Source organism: Hoplias malabaricus, chromosome 4, assembly GCF_029633855.1.
Source record: "Hoplias malabaricus isolate fHopMal1 chromosome 4, fHopMal1.hap1, whole genome shotgun sequence".
Taxonomy (NCBI): Eukaryota; Metazoa; Chordata; class Actinopteri; order Characiformes; family Erythrinidae; genus Hoplias; species Hoplias malabaricus.
In genome coordinates, this window is record NC_089803.1 from 53,089,476 (window position 1) to 53,110,024 (window position 20,549).

A 20,549-nucleotide genomic window follows, 5' to 3' on the forward strand; every position below is an offset into this window, starting at 1 on the left:
TGTGACCTTCCTCTACAAACTAGATCACATTGTCTGAGATGGTTGTTGATTACTCACCAACAAAATTCCTTTAACCCTAGGAACTGGTCACAGAGTGAGCTGTCATGGCTCTTGCTGCTAAACCTGTTCATATAATGTAAGAAAACTGGTCACCCTGTCTTAGGAGAGATAAACTTGTTTGGACCATTTGCCATGACAATAATGCCTGCTGAGTGCAGCAAGGTAAACCAGTGACATTTGGGTCCATGGTATAATTTCTTACAGTACCCAGTATATAATATGTGTTGACGTTAAATTGATTTTGTTACTCAGAACCAACAGAAGAATGTTTCTGGAAAATCAAAATTCATTTATTTATTCATTGTCTGTAACCAATTATCCAGTTCAGGGTCTTAATGTGTCCAGGGCCTACCTGGAATCATTGGGCGCAAGGCAGGAACACATGCTGGAGAGGGCGCCAGTCCTTCACAGGGTGACACACAGTCACACATTCACTCACACACCTACGGAACTACGAGTCACCGAAACTCAAAATTGTACTGTTAAAATATTAGATTTTAATAAATAAATTTGGGATTTGATAACCACCCATGAGCCCAATCCCAAACTGTCAAAAGCACCCCATGTCAGACCAGTTCATTATTTATAATAATTTCACAACTGTGCAATGAAATTTGACCCCTGCATTTAACCCATCAGTGGCACTGAACACACACTCACTAGTGATATGTCCTTGACTACAAATTTCACCTTGTTTTTGACCACACACACAGATTCTTACCTTCATTGGCTCATGTAACATTTTAAAATGTCCAACTTCTTTCTGTGCACTGAATAATACCAAGAAAAAACAAAACAAGAACAAGCAGTGTACATTTATACTTTATTTATTAAACAAGCACAACATGAGTGGACAAGAAGCACAAAGTGATGCATAACACCTCAATTTATTGTACAATGATGACAACTACGTCAGCAGAAGGTGAGGGAGGAACGATGAGCAGATGGAGAAACATCAAAGAGACTCCAGAGTGATAAAAAAGGAGGAATAGAAAACAGCCATGTGAGACACATGAGAAGAAAGTGCGAGAGAAGGAGAAAACCAGAATTAAAGCAAGTGAGGGGAAGCAGACAGAGAAAAGCCTCACCATTTACTGAATGGACAGACTACAACTGCTCTTTAATGTTAACATTTGCCAAAAAAAAAAATAATTATTACAGTCAATCCACAATGATTATTTATATCAAAAATATATCAATGGGTCTATGACTACATGAAATAAAGCACATACAATATCAAATATGTACAGTTTGTATGTGAGTATTCAACAAATTCTTATATACAGAAAGATTTCTGTCCCAGGAGAAGTCCTAACACTTTACACTTGCTCAAATTTGACAGAATGTTGTGGCAGAGGACCGCGTTTTTTGCAAGGTTTGTTAGGATGCTGGTATCAGCTGGGGTGTCAAAGTGATTACATTGTACAGTCTGATTATTTAAAAATGTGGATGTGCTTACAGAGAGGATCCATGCACTGTTTTATATTAGCCACAACCCTCCAGAGAAAAAACAAAACAAAATACAAACTGAAACATTAATGTGTGTGTGTGTGTAAAGGGTGAACTACGGTTGCTCCAGGTAGACACTCCCACATTTGAGAACTTCAGCCTGTTTAGGTTTTTGAAACACACAACATAAACAAATTACACAAATATACATAGTTTCTCTCAGTAATCATTTAAGAAGCTGGAGGCAAAGACGATTGTTGAGGATAAAGCCTTACAAAGTAGAGCAATCAGTAATTATTTTTTGGTGCACATTATTGTGAAAAAGTTATAGGCACCTGAGAGCATGAGCTTTAAAAAGCTATTTATCTGAGCAATAAGAGGTGTTTATTTTATTACTATGGCTTTGCTATTGATTGAACAAATCCATATGATATCTGGTGAATATCTGGAAACAAATTTTGTTCTTCACACTCACAACTTATTGACCACTTTTTAGAAATCTAAATCCATTTACTTTAACTGTATTTATGCGAATTTATGATTTATATATTATTTATAATCGTATACAACCACCACGTGTATTGTTAAATTGTTTAACATAATAATAATAATGATAAAAATAATAGTAATAACAATAAGAACAGTTATCATTTTAGGTGCCTAAGACTTCAGCACAATACTATTATTAGTGGAATTCATTACAGTTTAAATTCATGTAAACACATCACACTTGCTCTTGATTTAATAAGAATTGTGTTCCGTAGTCTCTTAAAGAAAAGGTTTAATTAAAATACACTCTGTTAATATAAATTCCTGTATATAGATTATCAGTATCAGTCCTCAACTGTACATTATATGCACATATGTGAGGTGCCTCAAACAAGCTGCCTGCATGGACGTGTAAATATATTACAGTGCCAGGCGTGGGAAGCACTATAAATTCAGAGAGCTGTCTTTCCAAGTATCTAATCATTCTGGGGTGAAACTCATAGATAATGATCCCTGTGTTGGAGAAGGGAGAGACACAGCCTCACCTGCACAGACCTGACGACATGTGCATTCAGAAAACAGCTCTAAGTTTCACATATTAGTCCTAAATATACTATTCCTTAATAAATGCTTTTAACAGTTGCTTATCAGTTTTTTTTTCTTTCCCCTCTAGGCATAACCCGTAACAAAAGGCAGTGATAGTGACAGGTTTCTAAATGTATGTTTACTGTGACTGGCTTTGTTTTCTAAATTATTTACTGAAGATCTACTGGGATTTCTCTTGTACTTCCTGTTGAACAATGCCACAGATATAAAGTAATGAGTGTTGAGATTATTATTATTATTATTATTATTATTAGTAGTAGTAGTAGTAGTAGTAGTAGTAAATAATATCAATGACGTTTTGGAATGACTAACACTAGCAAGAACAAAGAGGTCTTTATGATTCTAAAGCAAAATCATGATGATGATAAATTTATATAGATGAAAACTGAACTAGAACCTGCTTAAGGACTGCACTGCCTCTGTACTTTAGAGCTTGTGCTGGGACCAGACTCTTCACTGTGTCGTTTCCCAGAGATCTGAGTGGTGCTGGAGTGGAGCCCTCGCCCTGTGAAACACAAGAAAAGACACTTTGGATGTTTCTGATTTAGACTGATACCTTTCCCTTCATTCAGAGTTTAAAAAAAAAAACATGCACAAGTTTTGCCATTTCACACAGGAAGGCCAATGCCCTACAAAAATAAATATTACATTCAGTGTAAAGAAAAGTTATAAAACATGTAACCTTTCTTTCTTTCTTTCTTTGATACTGCTAACCACCGACTAAAAAATGCCGGTCATTTCAGTTCTTCACTCGTTTCATCTGTTGGACTGAAGTTGAGCAGGACCCACTTACATCCAACACAAACCAAAGCTGAGCTCAAGTGACTTTCAGTTACCAGATCAGTAATTATTACATTTTAGCCATTTACTGTAAAATTACAGGGAGTTGGTGTTATTTCTGTGGCTTTTTAATATTGCCTTGACTGGCGGTAAACCTGGAATACCCATACAATCATGATAAGCTAGCTAGAATGAGGTATTAATGCTGTGTCCACAATCACCAACATTGAATCACCATCTTTAAATTGTCTAAACCAAAACTCACAGGTACGTTTGGATACGATTGTCGCAACATTAATTCATTCATTGTCTGTAAGCGCTTCTCCGGTTCTTGATCCAAGGCTGGTCAATACGGCCAAAATCTGTATCACAATATATTTCTTAATTTTGGTCGATACAATATAATTCCTATATTGATACTGACAGTATAAAATCCATTGAAAAACATACAAAACATGACATCACCATCAAACTTAAACCTATTGGCCTTGTCAATATTAATATCATAAAACTAAATTTTAAATTAGTGCTAAACCCACCACAGTGCCCTGTAATGAACATCAGTCAGTGAAAGATAAGTTATAAATAATGTATATTGAGAAACTGAAAATGTGTTCAAAAATCCTAATGCTATTGAAACATTTAATTTTGCGATATATATTGATATTGAATTATTGTCCAGCTCCAGTGACTGGCGGTTTTTACCTTGCTGAAGCACAGAGCCAGAAATCTGCTGAGCTTCCTGTCTGTAGCACACCACTCCGCTACTGCTGCCTGAAAATCCTGCACACAAACCTGTTCCATCAGGACATGCAGAGAATTCCGATCACAACTACAGAATGAGCTTACAAATAAGATAAACTAGTTTAATAGTTTGCTAGTTTAATTTTGATCAAACATGTTTACATGTGCTGCTAATCTACACTAATAGTTAATATTAGCACTGGTAAGTAGCATTACTGGTGTTATTTTTGTGCATATTATGATCCAACACTCAGTTTCCTGTTTTTTACCAAACTTAATTCCTTGGTTGCATGTTTTGCTAACCAGATTCTTTTTCTAAGAAACGGCAAGACCTTAGTATATCCTGTTTAACTTGTTACTACTTGGAGAGTAGTATGCATGACTGGTTAGAGGAAACCATTCCTTTTACTTTACTTTATCTAGAAGTTTCAGTGAGAGTTAACATCGAACACATTTTGAATTGAAAAAACTGCAGCTTGCAGCTCCCAGCTCAGACAATAAAACACCTCCATATTTCAGCTTTAACAATGTTGTAAGAGATAAATGTGTGGATTAAGCAAGGAAAGAGGGGAGTGGGACATGCCGTGGGAACATCTCCCTGCAGTTTAGTGTGTGTGAGAGAGTAAGACTCCATATTCATACTCAACAATAGTGAGGCTGTGTTAGAAAAATCACCTAATAGAACCACTAATACATAACTACACTTTGTAAAATAAGTGAAATTTGCGTTTTTAAAACAATTACGCGTTCAAAACTCCACATTAATCACATTACTGTTTTTTTTTTATTTGGTAAACAAGAAAAATCATAATGTACTGTAATTTAAGTCTGTGTTTATGTACTTGTGTGAATACCTTGTTTCTGTGGTGTGCTGCTGGGTTGTGTGTCTCCTTGGTGGTAAACCATTATTCCACTGTGCCACTCCGCTTGAGGTTTGGTAGGTGTTTTATACCCTACAATTATGACAGGAAAGCATCATCACAACATAGTTCTTATCTGAAAACTAAACATACCTTATTGTAAGCTGTGCCTTAAGTGTCTGGAGTGACCTTTGATGTAATATTGTAATATCAGTTCTCCAACCATATTCATGACCCCCTCTTACAGGTTATTGCATGTAGTTTGTTTATTTAAGAGGCATTTGGCCATTTAAACATTAAATGTACAAGCAATATGGCTAGACTCCATGTTACTGGCTCCTGTAAGCATATATTTTACCATCAGCCACATTTTTGAGTGAACAATTCCTTAAAGATGACTCCTGAGACTGCGAGATATTACCTGAGGATGCAGCAGCCTCCTGGGTGGTCTCTGCGGATGAGAGACCCATCATACCAGTTGAGTTCTCCCCATTTCCGTTAGGGTTGGATGGCACCGATGCCAGCAGACCTGCAGAGTCAGGTCTCAGATTCAGCAAAATGTCTCAAAGATCATCTCAAAATTATGAGATATCTTAATAGATTAACAAAATAATGAGTAATGGATAATAATGACATTTCTCAATATATTGACTTTGTATCTCAAAATAATAATATAGCAAATTACATATTAATGAAAAAAACAAATATAACTGGCATGTCTGACTTACCCAGGCCACGATAACAGGACAGCTGCTGGTAGATCTGTTTCATGCGTTCAATGTTGAGGCGGCTTGCCTCTGCATGGTGCACCATAGGCTTGGGGTAGTGCACACCGATCACGCACTTGGCTGCTTTCTGCACACTTTCTGGGGCGTTCCAGGGGTCATAGATATACTTGGCAGGAAATCCCCTCAGGACAGGTAAATATCGCCTACAACACAAGATATGTGCGTTTGGTCACTTAGTCAATCCCAGCCTTAAATAATATCATTTAGGGAGATGTAAAAATAACAGTGCATTCATATTGTTCAATTCAGACATATTGGTAGTGCTGACAAGTTCAGAAACGAATTCTCGGTAGCACGTTCCAAGGATGACATTGTGATGATTTTTAACTGATGACTTGGTGAAAATCTTAAAGAAGATCTCTGAATATGCTCAATTAACACATTGCCACCTCCATTTTGGTTATAAATGATAACTTAAATATTATGGCTATATAGAGCTGTGGATTGGCTGAAATATGACCATGATCTGCAGTTGCAGCCCTGGTGGCTGGAGGTGACATAGCAGTTGGGATCTTCAGAATATATAATCTGAGAGAAGCACTTGGACCAATAAATTGTTTGTTGTCCTTGCAGTAATTATTCTGAAGCCTGAAACATGCCTCTAAATTTCAAAACCACCACAAGCACAATGGCCAGAGGAATTATGAGTGTTTCAACAATTTAAGGCATTAATGTTATCCAAAACAATTAAATAACAGTGGTCCAAATAATGAAAGTCAGTCTTTAACCATTTCATTAAAGATTTATATATTTGTTCTAATATAAATGCAAGGCATTTGCAGATGTAGTTCTAGAATCACAAAAGTGGGCAACCTTGCTTTAAGCTGTAATTCATCCGACTCAAATGGGACTATTTCCCATTCCCAGGAAAGTGGAAACTGGTGCAGCACACAGCAATTAAACCCACCGTATGTAGTCGCCGTTGGGGTCTGTACGACGTCCAAAGCCCACTGGGCAATAGCAGTGGAAGAACTGCTGGAAGAAGGAGCTGCAGGAGAGCCACATCCAGCTGCCTGCATTTACACTCCAGTCAGCGTCCAGTAACAGCTCCTCAAACACCTACAATCACAATAATGGGTTTATTAAAGTAATGGTTTATTGTGGCCATGTAATGGAGCTGCAGAGAGACCTATTGGGGAAAATAAGTTACTACTATAAGTCTCTAATCCATTAATGCTTTTACTATCAGTATAAAAGCACTGGAGAAAATGACAGACTGGCTCTAATAAGGTCTACAGTGTTTACCTTCATGCCTTCCTCCCAGCTGATCCACAGGTCTCCTCTGGTGAGGAAGCAGGCCACTGCATGCCTGGCAAGATGATGGATCCAGCCCTCCTGCCTCAGCTGAGTCATGATGGCATCGATCCAGGGAAAGCCCGTCCTGCCTTCGGCCCATTTGGCGAGCGCCTCAGGGTTGCGGTCCCAGGGGATCTGCACACAGATGGGGTTGCCCTCCATCTTGTCAAAGCGTGGGTTGTTGGTGGCAGCGGTGTAGAAGAACTCTCGCCACAGCAGCTGGCCATAAAGAGACAGAGGAGGAGAGCTATTCTTCTTCACCTGAGAGATGAGTGATGCGTGATGAGAAAAGCAGGACAGATTACAAGACAGGACAGAATGTGCAATACTAGTCAAAACAGAAAGCAATGATTCAAAAGGTCTGTTAAATTATGTAAAAAAAACTGCACTGAGCATTCCAGCCTAATATTTTTCTGTTTATTATGCCATACGTTCACAATACTTAACCTGTTGGATTATTCTCATGTGAATTTATGTCAGAGTAGGGAGCTATATCCTATCTTCATTCAGACATGACCATTGCTGGAAGATCAATTTAATAAACTAGCTGCTTATTTCACAATGCCTCTAATATAAAAGTGTCGCAGTCACACAGCTCCAGGGGCCTGGAGGTTGTGGGTTCGATTCCCGCTCCGGGTGACTGTCTGTGAGGAGTTGGTGTGTTCTCCCTGTGTGCGCGTGGGTTTCCTCCGGGTGTTCCGGTTTCCTCCCACAGTCCAAAAACACACGTTGGTAGGTGGATTGGCGACTCGAAAGTGTGAGTGTGTGAGTGAATGTGTCTGTGTTGCCCTGTGAAGGACTGGCGCCCCCTCCAGGGTGTATTCCTGCCTTGCGCCCAATGATTCCAGGTAGGCTCTGGACCCAACGCGACCCTGAATAGGATAAGCGGTTACAGATAATGAATGAATGAATGAATGTCTTTGTATGGTGTTTGTTTCAATACAGATCACTGTGGATTTACAGAAGTTACTCATTTTTTAAAATGCATGTCAGAGTAAAATTCCAACTTCTTGGAATGAGGTTTGTCATTTTCCAGCTAAAGTTTTGCCCTTGAATTCTTGTTTGATTAATGCTGCATAAGTCCTATGGGCACCAAAATGTGTCATATTTATAAATCTTGATTTGAAGGTATATTTTAGTGTATAAAAAGTTATGTGAGTAACTTTGGGGTCTTGGTTTATTAATTTAGCCTTCATTTTGTATTTTTCATTCTGTCAGAGCAGCTTGTATAAGTTTATGTGCATCTTTTGGCATTTTTTTGCACTGTCCTCAGAATCACAATGTAACATACAATACGTTTGGTTTTAAACACCATGGCTTCCCTTCCACACTGTAAAAATTCATTAAGCTTTAAATACGATAGTATTAATAGTGTTAAGTGTGTGATGAGTGGGACATATGTGCTAAAATCTGTACCTTCCTGTACAGGTCTGTGAGTTTGAAGTAGAAGAGTCGACACGAGAGGCAGCCGAACCTCAGGTATGGGCTGAGACCTGTGGGACTAGCCAACAGGGAGTTGGCATTCATTCTGGGCCGTTCAAAGTTGGCCACCCAGGCCTGGAAAGCAAAGTTTAGGATTAGTGACAGGAACACATGACTCTTTTACCCAGCACATTTGGGTGGTTTCCTCTCTTTGGGTGGTTTCATCTCATTCAATTAATATTTTACTTATTAGATTTCCAGGGTGTGTTAAATCAGACTTAGTGGGTGTTTTAGAAGTAATACAGTTCTAGACACCAGCCCTCCAGGGCCAGATTGGAATTGTCTTCTTTTTTGACTGTTCAATGCTATCAGATAGAACACACACACACACACACACACACACACACACACACACACACACACACACACACACACACACACACACACACACACACACACACACACACACACACACACACACACTCTGGAAATTAGAATTAAATGACTTACTCATTCAAAACACAGACTTACAATATTTTAAAATATTGATGATATATTCTAACAAGTAACAAAGAACAAACAATATATTATATATATATATTATATATATATATATATATATATATATATATATAGATTCACTTCCACTATGTACAAATTCCATTTGCTATTTTAGAAGCTGGTTTACTGCATCCAACAATGAATGGTAGCACTTGAAAATCTTAAAATCCTAATTTCACAGTAAGGTAATAGTTACACATCTAGACATGGCTTTAAGTTGAAGGAAGATACCCAAGTTTCTTAAAGGTTTGGTAGCCCCTACATGTGTCAGTTCAGGTTGAAAGGTTTAATGAGTTAAGCTTTCTGACCTTTCTTTCGAGATGCCTCTCGAGACGTGTGAGAGCCTCTGTCTCTCCTCCGGGCCACACAGCTGACGACAGCCCCTCTGTGTCGAAACCTACAAACACACACGACCAACATGCACTTACACATACTTGTCATGTAGCACCAAAAGTCCAAGTTGTTCTATACATGCAGAAGTACATCTTTGAAAAATTAAGGCAAAATAAAACATCTTTTATTTGAGCAGAAGCTGACAAAAAAATGTACTGAGAAAATATTAACTAAAAGGTCATGTAACTCTGCGCTGCAGTTGTTTGGTTTATAAAATCTTGAATTGTGTTAGTGAATACAATTCAAGCACCTGGACAAAGACTAAATGAGATGAGAATAATGAGTACGAAAATGATGATGCATCATTCTGGGGCATCTGGCAGAAACTATGTGGTTCAGACGCTTTTGTACACTTCAGAATTAATTGACAGCTGGGGTTGCATTGATATTTTCATACATGTGCCAGCTCTTCTTTGCAGTGGCAAAGCCTGAGTTGCATATAATATCTTATGCTGATGTACTTCTTCTGAAATAAAAAGTATTAATAAATATTGTGTGCCCTTTTGCAGCAGGTGCAGTTCTACTCATTCATACCATTTCAAGAGGATTTGATGGCATTTAATCAGAAGAGCACAAGTGAGGTCAGGTACTCGTATAGAATAATTAGCGTTACATATGGCATTAAATTTCACCCCAAAAGGTACTGGATAACACTCTATAGTTTCGCTGTACATTTACAGAAAATTAAGCAACAGGTTCCCATTAGACTAAATGAAATATCTACCAATACATTGTGATGATTTCTATTTGATGATTTGGTGAAAATTACTTTAATAAGATTCAGAAAGCTAGTTAAAGGAGAGCTCTGAATATGCTCAATTAAAATGTCTACCAATATCCTGCAAGATTACAAAAACGTAGGACGAATGTAGACCATAGATATGGTTTGTGGAATTCAAACGTGCAAAACTCACCGAGCTCCTCCAGGGATGGCACCCCGAACTTCTCGTCATGGTCATCAGACAGTGGTGTAATGCAGGAGCCCATGACTTCTGCTGTGATGGCCTCAGCTGGGGTCTCCACTGCCTCCATTCGGCTGATCAGCGTCTGGAAACGCTTGTACGTGAGTGGAGACTGACCACCATTGAGCTCTATGATCCTGAGATGAAACAGAATGAGGAACAAAGAGATGTGAGAGAAAGTGAGAGAATAAGGAAATGGCAAGCTGCATTCATATTTACATGTATGTGTATGTGCGCAAACAAAAGTCTTGGATGTATTTGGAAGTGAAAACAGCATTCTTTACAAGAAACAAATTTTAATGTAGTTTTTTTTGGGTCATTTTTAACATATTACAAAAACACTAGATTAAATTTGTGTCCTATGGTTTGGAAAGGACCCACCCAATTCATTTTATTTTCCCCCAATATAGTAAAATTATTCACTGATCTTCTAAGTGTAAAAATGGCACGTGAATTTGGATGTCCAATATTTCCAAATAGGTTTATATATTCACTAAGGAAGGAAGGGATGACAAAAAAAAAAAAAGGCAGCACATGTTCTGTAATCTTTTGGTAAGGCAATAAAAAAAATTTGAAGTGTGCATACTTGTCCAGATCGTAGAGCGTGTGGGAGATGCGTACTGTCACCTCCACCCCCGCCTCACTGGCCAACTTCTTAATGGCCGCATCTCTCTCTTTCCCAAATGGCTCTGAGTCATACTCGTAAGACAAACGTGTGATATTCCACTCCTAAGTGCGGTTAAAAAAAATGTGCTCATTGTCAATAGAGAAAATTATACAGTGAATTTCAGTAAGCATAAAAAAAGATGTTATTTTCAATAAACAAGACAAAATAAATTATGTTCAGTAAACCAAATAGTGCTATTCCTGTTTTTCTCCTTTTACCCATGTGTATCCCTAAAAACATCTATTAACAAATACGTCATAGTGGACTGTACTGGAACAAATTAAGATGCACAGTGCCATTTTACATGGAGCCCTGCCAGTGTTCATCCCACACTGTAGCTCTGTAAAGCCAAAAATAGAAGCAGATATGTTTTTTAGGCCATGTGGTACATCCAAAGTACCTTAGATAACACAGCATATGAAAAGATAGCACTGGGACCTTTGCGCTAATCTTTGAAGCTGCTTAAAACAATGTCACAATAAAAAAAACTGCTGTGCAAAAAAAGAATAAAAGAAATATCAGGAAAATACAACTTGACTAAAATACAGCAAAGCGACGGTGTCTATAACAATATTATGTATGATGAATATGATGGCATGAGTTATTAGTGAATACTGATTCCAGTCTAGTGAACTGCACATTAAAGATGTAGAAAGTCATTCTTACAACCAAACAGAAAATAGAAGAATATTCATAAAGTGATTATTCATAAAGTGATTTTATATAAACCTATGTGCAAAGAAACAAACATTCTGTAGTACATGAAGGACCCAGTGTACAGTCCATAGAGCAAGTCCCTCACATGGAGAACGACATATTAAAATAGGTTTAGTACAGAATCTCTAATACATTCACTCCACTATGTTTCATTTGCATGTGATACAGCATTTTATTTGCATTTCTACTTATGCTGAGTACCTTGAAGAGCCTTGGGAAGACATCGGTGGGCTGGCCCCGAATTACAAACAAGCGAGAGTTGAGTTTGCGGAGACTGGCGTCCAAGTCCTCCAGACACTGAAGTAAGAACCTGTAGAACACAAAATAATGTGTGAAACTCAAAAATGTGAACTCTGAAATAGCCAGCAGTAAAGGTACTGTGGTTAACTTCATTTAAAGGGTGTGATCTTTAGTGCTGTAAATATACAACGCACAAGAATCAGCTTGGTTTCATTAAAGTAATTGCTCTTAATTGCATGATGAATCTTAACAGCACACAGCAGTGTTGTAACTTAATTTGGGCAACACAACGGTACATACTGCTGTGTTTATTGCACTCAGGAGTGCCATTAGCTGAGAATGCCAGCCTTTACATAAAAGGTGATTTTATAGCAGATAAATGGTGCTCCCTGCTGACTTGCCTCAGTGAAAAGCAATTCAGCAAGTAACTGATCTTGGAACAGCAAGTATGTTTTTTCTTATAAACCCATTTATTAGGAACTATTAAAGAACAAAACTGATCTCAGATCAGGAGCTTGGAGAATTAAACTCAGTAGACACAGCTCCAATTTCATCTGCTGAAGGGCAGTGTGGAATGAGAGAGGATTCATGGTGAAAATGAAACTGTGCTAAGAAGTTTCATTTCTTTCATTTATTCTGTAACCATTTGTATTCCATTTGTGTTGGGTCCAGAGCTGACCCAGATTTATTGGTAGCAAAGTAGAAACACACCTTGGATAGAGCACCAGTCCATCACAGGGCACCATACACTCACACAGTCACTCAGAAACTCACGCATATGGATAATTTTGAATAACCAATACATCTGCCAGGTTTTGGACTGTGGGAGGAAACCCACATACACTGGAAGAACACAAATTCCTCACATTTTCAGTGAGGAAGTTGACAGTGTTTCAAGTTGCTCAGAACGCTTGAGCTGTGTGACACTGACTCTACCTGTTGCGCCACTATGATGCCCAGGTGAAAATGTGAACAACAAAAATAAAACTACACTTAAAAATTAAACACTAACTAAAAGTTTTCAATAAAAACAAACTAAATTACACACACTGTAACAATGAAAATTAATCCAGCAGGGTTTGGGTTATATTTCCAATTTTATCAGCCCACTCTTCATGTAAGATGACAGTCTGGGCTAAAGATCCACTGCGAACTTTGGCAAACATCACGGCTGACCTCTAATCACACTTTAATCATCAGTTTCTTCATTAGTTTTGAGTCTTGCTCTCTGAAACATGCCTTGAAATAAACAGGCAATGAGCCAAAAAAAGAAGCTGAAAGGAACAGATGGTGCCACACTATGGAATACTAAATATCCTCAACAGTGATAGGCTCTCTCCAGAATTTTCTAGTCTTTTTCCCTTAATCCTAAATTAACTCAAGTAGTATTGCAGACCATATATTATTCAGTTATAACATAAGGCCTTGTGACAATTATGTGTCTCATCTAAAAGGCAAGCTTCAATAAAAAGTGTTTATTTTTTAAGACTTGATGCGTTTCTTAATTTTAACACACTATCCCGCATCTTCAAAGAGACTGTGATTTCTTCAGTCCAGAGATGGCAACAAAACATGAATGAGTTTGGAGGTTCACATAAGTTTGGTAAGGCCCCTTACCGAAATGCTGTGCCTTGGTGAAATACTAATTCTAATGGGTTTCTGTATAAATATTCATATACCCACAACAGAGCTTTGTTCCAAATGATATCAAGTGACATAAGTGACATGTTTTATGATCATTGTACAAATGTACAATGAAATGTGACTTTAGCATTTAACTGAGCTGTGGCAGTGAACACACACAACCAAAGCAGTGCGCAGCCATCCTCTGCACCCAAGTAGCATTTGGGGGTGAGGTGTCTTGCTCAAGAGCACTTGGATGTTTGCTTTGCTTCAGGGATTGAGCTGGTATAAGGCCCGGCCCTCTAACCATTAGGCCACAGCTATCAATACATGAAGCTCTATCATTATCCCAGTGTTTCTGCACAACAATTATAATCTCATTAATATAATCTCATGTAATCACAGGCTAGTGCATTGTTAAGTACTGTTCAGCACCGCAAAACAACACATGCACACACACACATAAAGAAATGGACAGAGTAAAGTATATTATTACTCCTGTTGCCCACATTAAAAACAGGATATTTTCAGAATAGTGAGTTGTCCACAGGAATAGAACCCACAGAGTGGTCTCCTTTGCTGTTGCCAGGTAACAGGTGAAGTAGTAGACTGTAGTATGCTGCTAATAATAAAATGGGCACACTGCTATAGTTTGAAAAGATGGGAGAAGAGGCTAAACTACTGAACTGAAAATAAAGGTTTGCGTGATATCATTGCGTGCAATCATCAAACAGTACATTACATAGAGAAGCAAAGTACAACCAACAATCACTTGACCTACTATTGAATAGAAAGGCTGCTAATACATGTGCCCAGAAAAACAAGAATTTCCAGTTAACATTGGACACGAGACCTAAAACAATGCTAGTACTTGTATAATATCATTACTTAATGAGTAACCATGACATTACCTAACAATCTATATGCTTATTACTGCCTTAAATATTATGAATTGCAACCCTCATTGTATAATGTTACCAGATGTATCAAAGTTGCAGATTTTATTAGTAGGTGCACTAATTAATATATGATCTTAGAACAAAGGAGACTGGTAGAGTAAGCATCACACTGAACACTCTCTCTCCCTGTTAATTTGATCTTAACACTAAGTTGTTTTTAGGAAACTATGCCCTGGATGGTACTACTGATGAAATCCTTATGTTAACATTATATCACTCAACATATCTAGCAATTTATTCCGATCTGCTTTGGCAGGAAATGGTGTTAACTGCATGTATCCCCAGCAAATTCAAACTTGAAGATATACAGCTCTTTCCTAAACACATCAGAGATGTTATAAAATGCCATTTACTGTTTCAGACCATATTTGGATCACTGTTCTGAAACTGATCAGCGACAAATTTCAGAACCACTAGATTAATTACGCTTATATTCACAACTAAACTGTGTATTATTGCCTTTACAACCAATGACAGTGATTCACACTGAACAGAATTTAATATAGACTGTTGAATAGATGAAGGAAGAGCAAATTTTTTATTGTGTTTGGCAGCTTTACCTTCAGGGCATCATCTGTGAGATTCATCTTGCTTCTCATCACTTTGCAGCTCTCACTTACTCTAGTACATAAAATTCTGGACTTTCAAATGTACAGTAATGTTCGAACAGTGTTCTAGCCTTCTCCTTGGCAAGGTCAATGTGTTAAGTTATTAAGATGAGACTTTTATAAAGACCTTAAGTACGAGATTATTTTTTGTGACTGACTGACTCTGATACTTCTACAAAACAATACATTTTTGGCATAGGACATTTTTTTTTTGAGACACAATATTATTATTATTATCTATTCCTTTTCCTGAAACAATTATGGATATAAAACATGAAATTTGTTCACAACTCTTCTGTAAGCACATCATCCTGATTAGGACTGGTGTGGTTCCTGAGACATAACATTATGACCACCTCCTTGTTTCTACACTCACTGTCCATTCTCTCATCACCACAGACCACAGAGGAGCAATCTGTGGTGCTGTTTGTGTGGGTCAGTGGACACAGGACCCTGTTGGCATGATATTTTTGGTTGGTGGACTCTCACTGAGGGCTTTAAAAACTCCAGCAGCACTGCTGTGTCTGATCCACTCTACACCAGCACAACAAACACTAACACAGTGGAGATGGTCAGGACATTTGTGGAAGTCCTGACCATTGAAGAGCAAGGTGAAATGGGAATAAGAAAGTATGCAGAGTATACCGTCTGTATGGTAAGATCTGTATGATTAGTGGAGCTGAGAGAATGAAAAGTGAGAGCAGAAACAATGAGGTGGGCATAATGTTATGGCTGACTGGCATGTGTGATATATATAGTTTTATATCACGGTATAAAAGCTGCATAAATCTTCCTTTATTTTTTTTTTTCTGAAAAAAAAAGTGAGCTCATTTAGGTCAGATACAAATAAGCCAACGCTGACCCTCCAGATACAATGTACATCATACACATCTTGCCCTAGAAAATATCCTATCAGTGGTCACCCAACTTCGGGTCTACGTGGAGGTAAATAGGTCACTAGAGGAACAAGTTAGTCATCTCAAAGTTACCATTACAACTCCCCCTTTTGACATGCTGACCCACTTCTATGCATCATACAATTGGGAGCAACTATATTTGATCATAACGATGGATGTGATAAGAGACTCCTTATCACAGGACTTCAGCTACCCCTCTGTGTACACCATCACATGATTTGGGTTAAAAAGTCTAAAAATATAAAGGGAAATATGTGGGTTACAAAGAAATGAGGAAATGTCAGAGCAAATCAAGTTGCTGAGCTATGAATTAGAACCACTTTCTGAAAAAAAATCCATAAGCAAATGGCCTCAGGGAAGTTAAAGTGGAGTTATACAGTGAAAATTCATTTGAATTCCCTGCCTCAAGTTACTGATGGCAGTAACATAAAATATGTAAAAAAATGAGTAACTGAAGATAATCAATTTACAATATATAATAAATACAATATCATAAACCAATGCCTCCACCAAGGAATATAGATCATTTAAAGTTTGCTGTTGGTGCAAAACACCGTATGTTACTGAAAGACATTAAGTCAGCCATTAAACTTATATCACATACTAATTAATATAATAGTTAGTATCCAAAGATTATAATATCAACTGCAATAGCTGTGGCTTCTAAATCTTAAATACTGATAACAGCAGAGGAGACATTTAGAAAGAACAAGAAAAAAAGAAAATAGAAACAGCATGTAATTCAGTTACTTGCAATAAATCAATACTTAAGTTCCAAGAATTAGTGAGAGGACCTAGAAAAATGACTGCTTCAGAGCGAACTTGTCAGAACTGCTGTAAAGAACCCTAACCGTCTGTGCTTTTATCATTCTGCTGGTAACCACAAAGTAACAGAAACGAGGTGGAGACATCAGAATATTCAACAGTCAAAACAGACACATCTATAGGCTACTACATGATGAGAGTACTATCAAAATGTAATATATCAGCTGGCCAACCTAAAGGCACAAAACTGATGGAAAAATAATGGAAATTATGTTCTATGACTAAAAATGTGGAAGTGAACACAACACATTATTTTGTCAAAATTTTCTACACACTACTCATCCAGACTTTATTCCAGAATCAAATGTATCAATGCAGTAACAGCCTCTACTCTCATCAGCTTTAGACCAGACACTGGAACACTGGTGTGAGGATTTGTTTACATGAAAATCCATTCATCCAATTTCTCCTTGTTCAAAGCCCAAAGCTTTGTACTTCTTTGGCCTATGGTTGGCATTGAGCATGATGACCTTAGGCTTGTATGCACCTGCACCAGAGCATCCCATTGTATTGAAAACCCTCTTCGGTTGACATTATGCAAGCTTTGTGCACACAGCTGAATGTGTGTGGGTCAGCAATGGACCTGGGTGTCTACAAACATTTGGACATACTGTGCACATCATTAGACTTAATGCCAAGATAAATATTGCTCAGATTTTAAAAATAAAACCATATCAATATCAACATAAAAGTTCCATTGCCTATTTAATTAAGATTGAAATATACTTAGACAAAAATTAACCAACGTACAGGACAAGACCCGATGTAAATGGAGTATGCACAAATGGAGGCTTCCAAGAAATCCAAAACAGTCTTTTATGTAAACATGTGGCACTCTATGATCTGTCAGATGTAGATGACCGTGTTGAACACTACTAATACCGTAAAAGTAGTACAAGCCCATAATGGGATAGTCACAGTGAAATAACTACCAAACAAACTCTTAAGTGCTACAATAAATGAAATACAGAGAAATCATAGTTGGTAAGTTCATAAAATCTAAGAAATCTTGTTTCACCAATAAACAGACCACGCATTATTCATCCTGGTCCCTGTGTCTAATTTAAAAAGGGCCCATATTATGGAAAAGAATTTACTCTTTATAACATTAAAAGTCCAAACACTGAAACAAAGCTGCACCTGCAACTGTCCTGTGATGTCACAAACCCCAGTGCATTTAGAAACATGAACAAACAGCCTAAAACAGCTTAGCTCCTCTCAGGACGCTCCTCTCAATTCAGCATAAACTATAAGCTCACTTTAGAAGTCCCCCGTGTTGAATTACCTCTCATATATATACACACATCTTTGTCCAACTGGACTCAAGGCTTTAACCCACTCTGGGTTCCACAACCAGATTTAGATCAGACAATGAAAGGGTAAAATCACACAATCGGGGAAATATGTTTTTTTTTTGGACTATTATTTCTATAGATTTCTATTGTTTGGTTAAAAAGTCCCATAATGGAGAATTTCACCCATTTATCATCATTTGTGTGATTTCCTTTGAGATGTCTACAATGCAAAAATAGCAATTTTACTGGCATACAGCATGCAGTCACATGTAGTCTGAAATGTTATTGCAAAACTGTAAAACAGTGAACGATCAGAACTGCTTTCTTTAATTATTATTCTTACAACATCCAACATACGCCACTCAATAACGAAGGTTTTTCAACAAAATTAAATGAACAAATAAATAAGACAGAATTGTATCCAGGAACTACCTAAAAACATTTCTAAACATTTCTTATTCAGCTTTCTGTAATGTACCTTGTCCCATGAGAATGTTTTTGAAATACACTGAGTACAGAGAACACTCCGGACGTCTGGTTCCTATCACTGCCACTCTGACTTTTAGAAAGTAAACATTTAGAAGGTTTCACTTTGTTCTTACTTTGATTTGTTAAAAGCATAATTTAAAAATATAGGTGAAAAGGAACCTTAGTCTATTAAAGTTTATATTTTGCCATACGTTTTGATCATTATTATATATATATTTTTAAAAAATCAGAATTTGCCTCAGTCGTGTTCAGAGACAATAAAAAACAAAAAAAAAACTGTTTAAGGGCCCAGGATAAAATCAGTATTTTGTTGGTCAATGAGAACACTGTATATATGTTTTTATATACGTTTTAATTATAAATAAATTAAATTGTAGTAAGATTAGTAGGGCCCTGTCAGTTAGGACCCTATATTAATGAGTATAAAGACCCTGTGCATGTTGATAAATAAGAATCTTGTACATATGTTAATCAGCAACGTCCCTGTGTATGTGTGTTTGTCAGTAAGGATCCTGTATATGTTTGTGAGTTAGAGGCTGTCTAACCTCCACCTGTTGATCCCCACGTTGGACGAGCCTGCGAACCAGGGGTCGAGGATGTAGACGCAGCGCACAGTGTCCGCTCCCTGGATGGACTCTCTGAGGGAAGGATTGTCGTGGAGCCTCAAGCCCTTCCTGAACCAGTGGATCGTATTCACGACCATTACTTCACTGGACACGGTGCTTTAAGGAGGTAATGCTGCTGCTCTGGAGCCGCTGAAGAGACCTCGTGTACAACCACAACACGCTCTGCTTAGAAGGTGATTCGAAGAGGACAAAAGTCCCTTTAAATGGGTTTAAAGTCAATAATATATCAGTCTTATGATCTGGCAGGTAGTTAAGGGTGTAGAAAGTGGGTAATGTGTGGTAAAACAAAATTATCCTTGCTCTAACAAAACGCTTTCCATCATGTCAAGGGATGTAAACAGTGCCCAGATTTGAACCATTGGGCCGCGGGAACGCTAAGCACTCACGCCTGGAGACGAACAACCGACGGGCTTTAGGACCGGGCTCTCACCGGCGTTTTCCTTCCCCTGTTGTATAACTTGTTATTTGAATGGCGAATAAACAGATAAAAGAACCACACGTCGGCGTGAGCAAATATATCGTCAATAATTGGTTATACTGAGATAATCCACAAGTCTCCAGAAAGTTATGGTGTAAATTTAGCGCAAGGATTCCCTCCGCGCTGTCGTGGCCGCGCGCACACACGATCCAGAACGATCGCGATTATGTAAATATTTCCAGTCGTTAAAAATTACGTTCCCGAACGTCAAAGCTCACAACAAGCAGCTGCCGCGCAGAGATAATGCTCATTTCTCAAACTCCAGCCCGTGTAGTCGTGTCTTCAACTCTTCGTTACTCCACTTCGAATAATATTTTTCCCACGATGACTCTCCCGTGGTCTTTCGGCCATATAACTCCCTCACAGCGCAGAGAAGGAACCGATTCTCCATGTCAATCCATTCGGGACTCAAGAATCGACTCTAAAGTCAATTCCATACTGTGACACAGTTTACAAATATGTATTCATAATTATGTTTACAAAAATACATATTTGTTACATTAAATGTATCTTTCATTGACCATTTTTGGTGGAACAATTTAAGTGTTTAAAGACATTGTCTTGCTGCATGATTGTCGTTTCAGGACCATTAGTTTTGAAATTATCCCTTATAAATAAATGCATAATATTATGATTTAAATTATTTAATTGAGCTATCTTTGTCTATTTTGAGGCTTTTCATATAGGTCATATTT

At 37.8% G+C, this 20,549-nt stretch overlaps 1 protein-coding gene across 2 annotated transcripts; it reads right to left on the reverse strand.

The window, feature by feature from the left end:
- Positions 1-874: 874 nt before the first annotated feature.
- On the reverse strand, positions 875-20,211 carry cry1a (cryptochrome circadian regulator 1a). 2 transcript variants are annotated; one of them, XM_066666845.1, is made up of 14 exons: positions 19,296-20,211; positions 11,996-12,104; positions 10,997-11,139; positions 10,363-10,547; positions 9,364-9,452; positions 8,489-8,629; positions 7,022-7,333; positions 6,684-6,835; positions 5,717-5,919; positions 5,410-5,517; positions 4,983-5,081; positions 4,090-4,167; positions 3,002-3,109; positions 875-1,669 (listed from the first exon to the last, which is right to left on the reverse strand). In XM_066666845.1, the coding sequence occupies exons 1-13, from the start codon at positions 19,451-19,453 to the stop codon at positions 3,006-3,008; spliced, it is 1,881 nt and encodes a 626-aa protein (XP_066522942.1). In that variant the 5' UTR covers positions 19,454-20,211; the 3' UTR covers positions 875-1,669; positions 3,002-3,005. The 2 variants fall into 2 exon arrangements, with proteins under 2 accessions (XP_066522942.1, XP_066522941.1); XM_066666844.1 differs by having other exon boundaries at positions 4,090-4,179.
- Between the last annotated feature and the right edge of the window lie 338 nt (positions 20,212-20,549).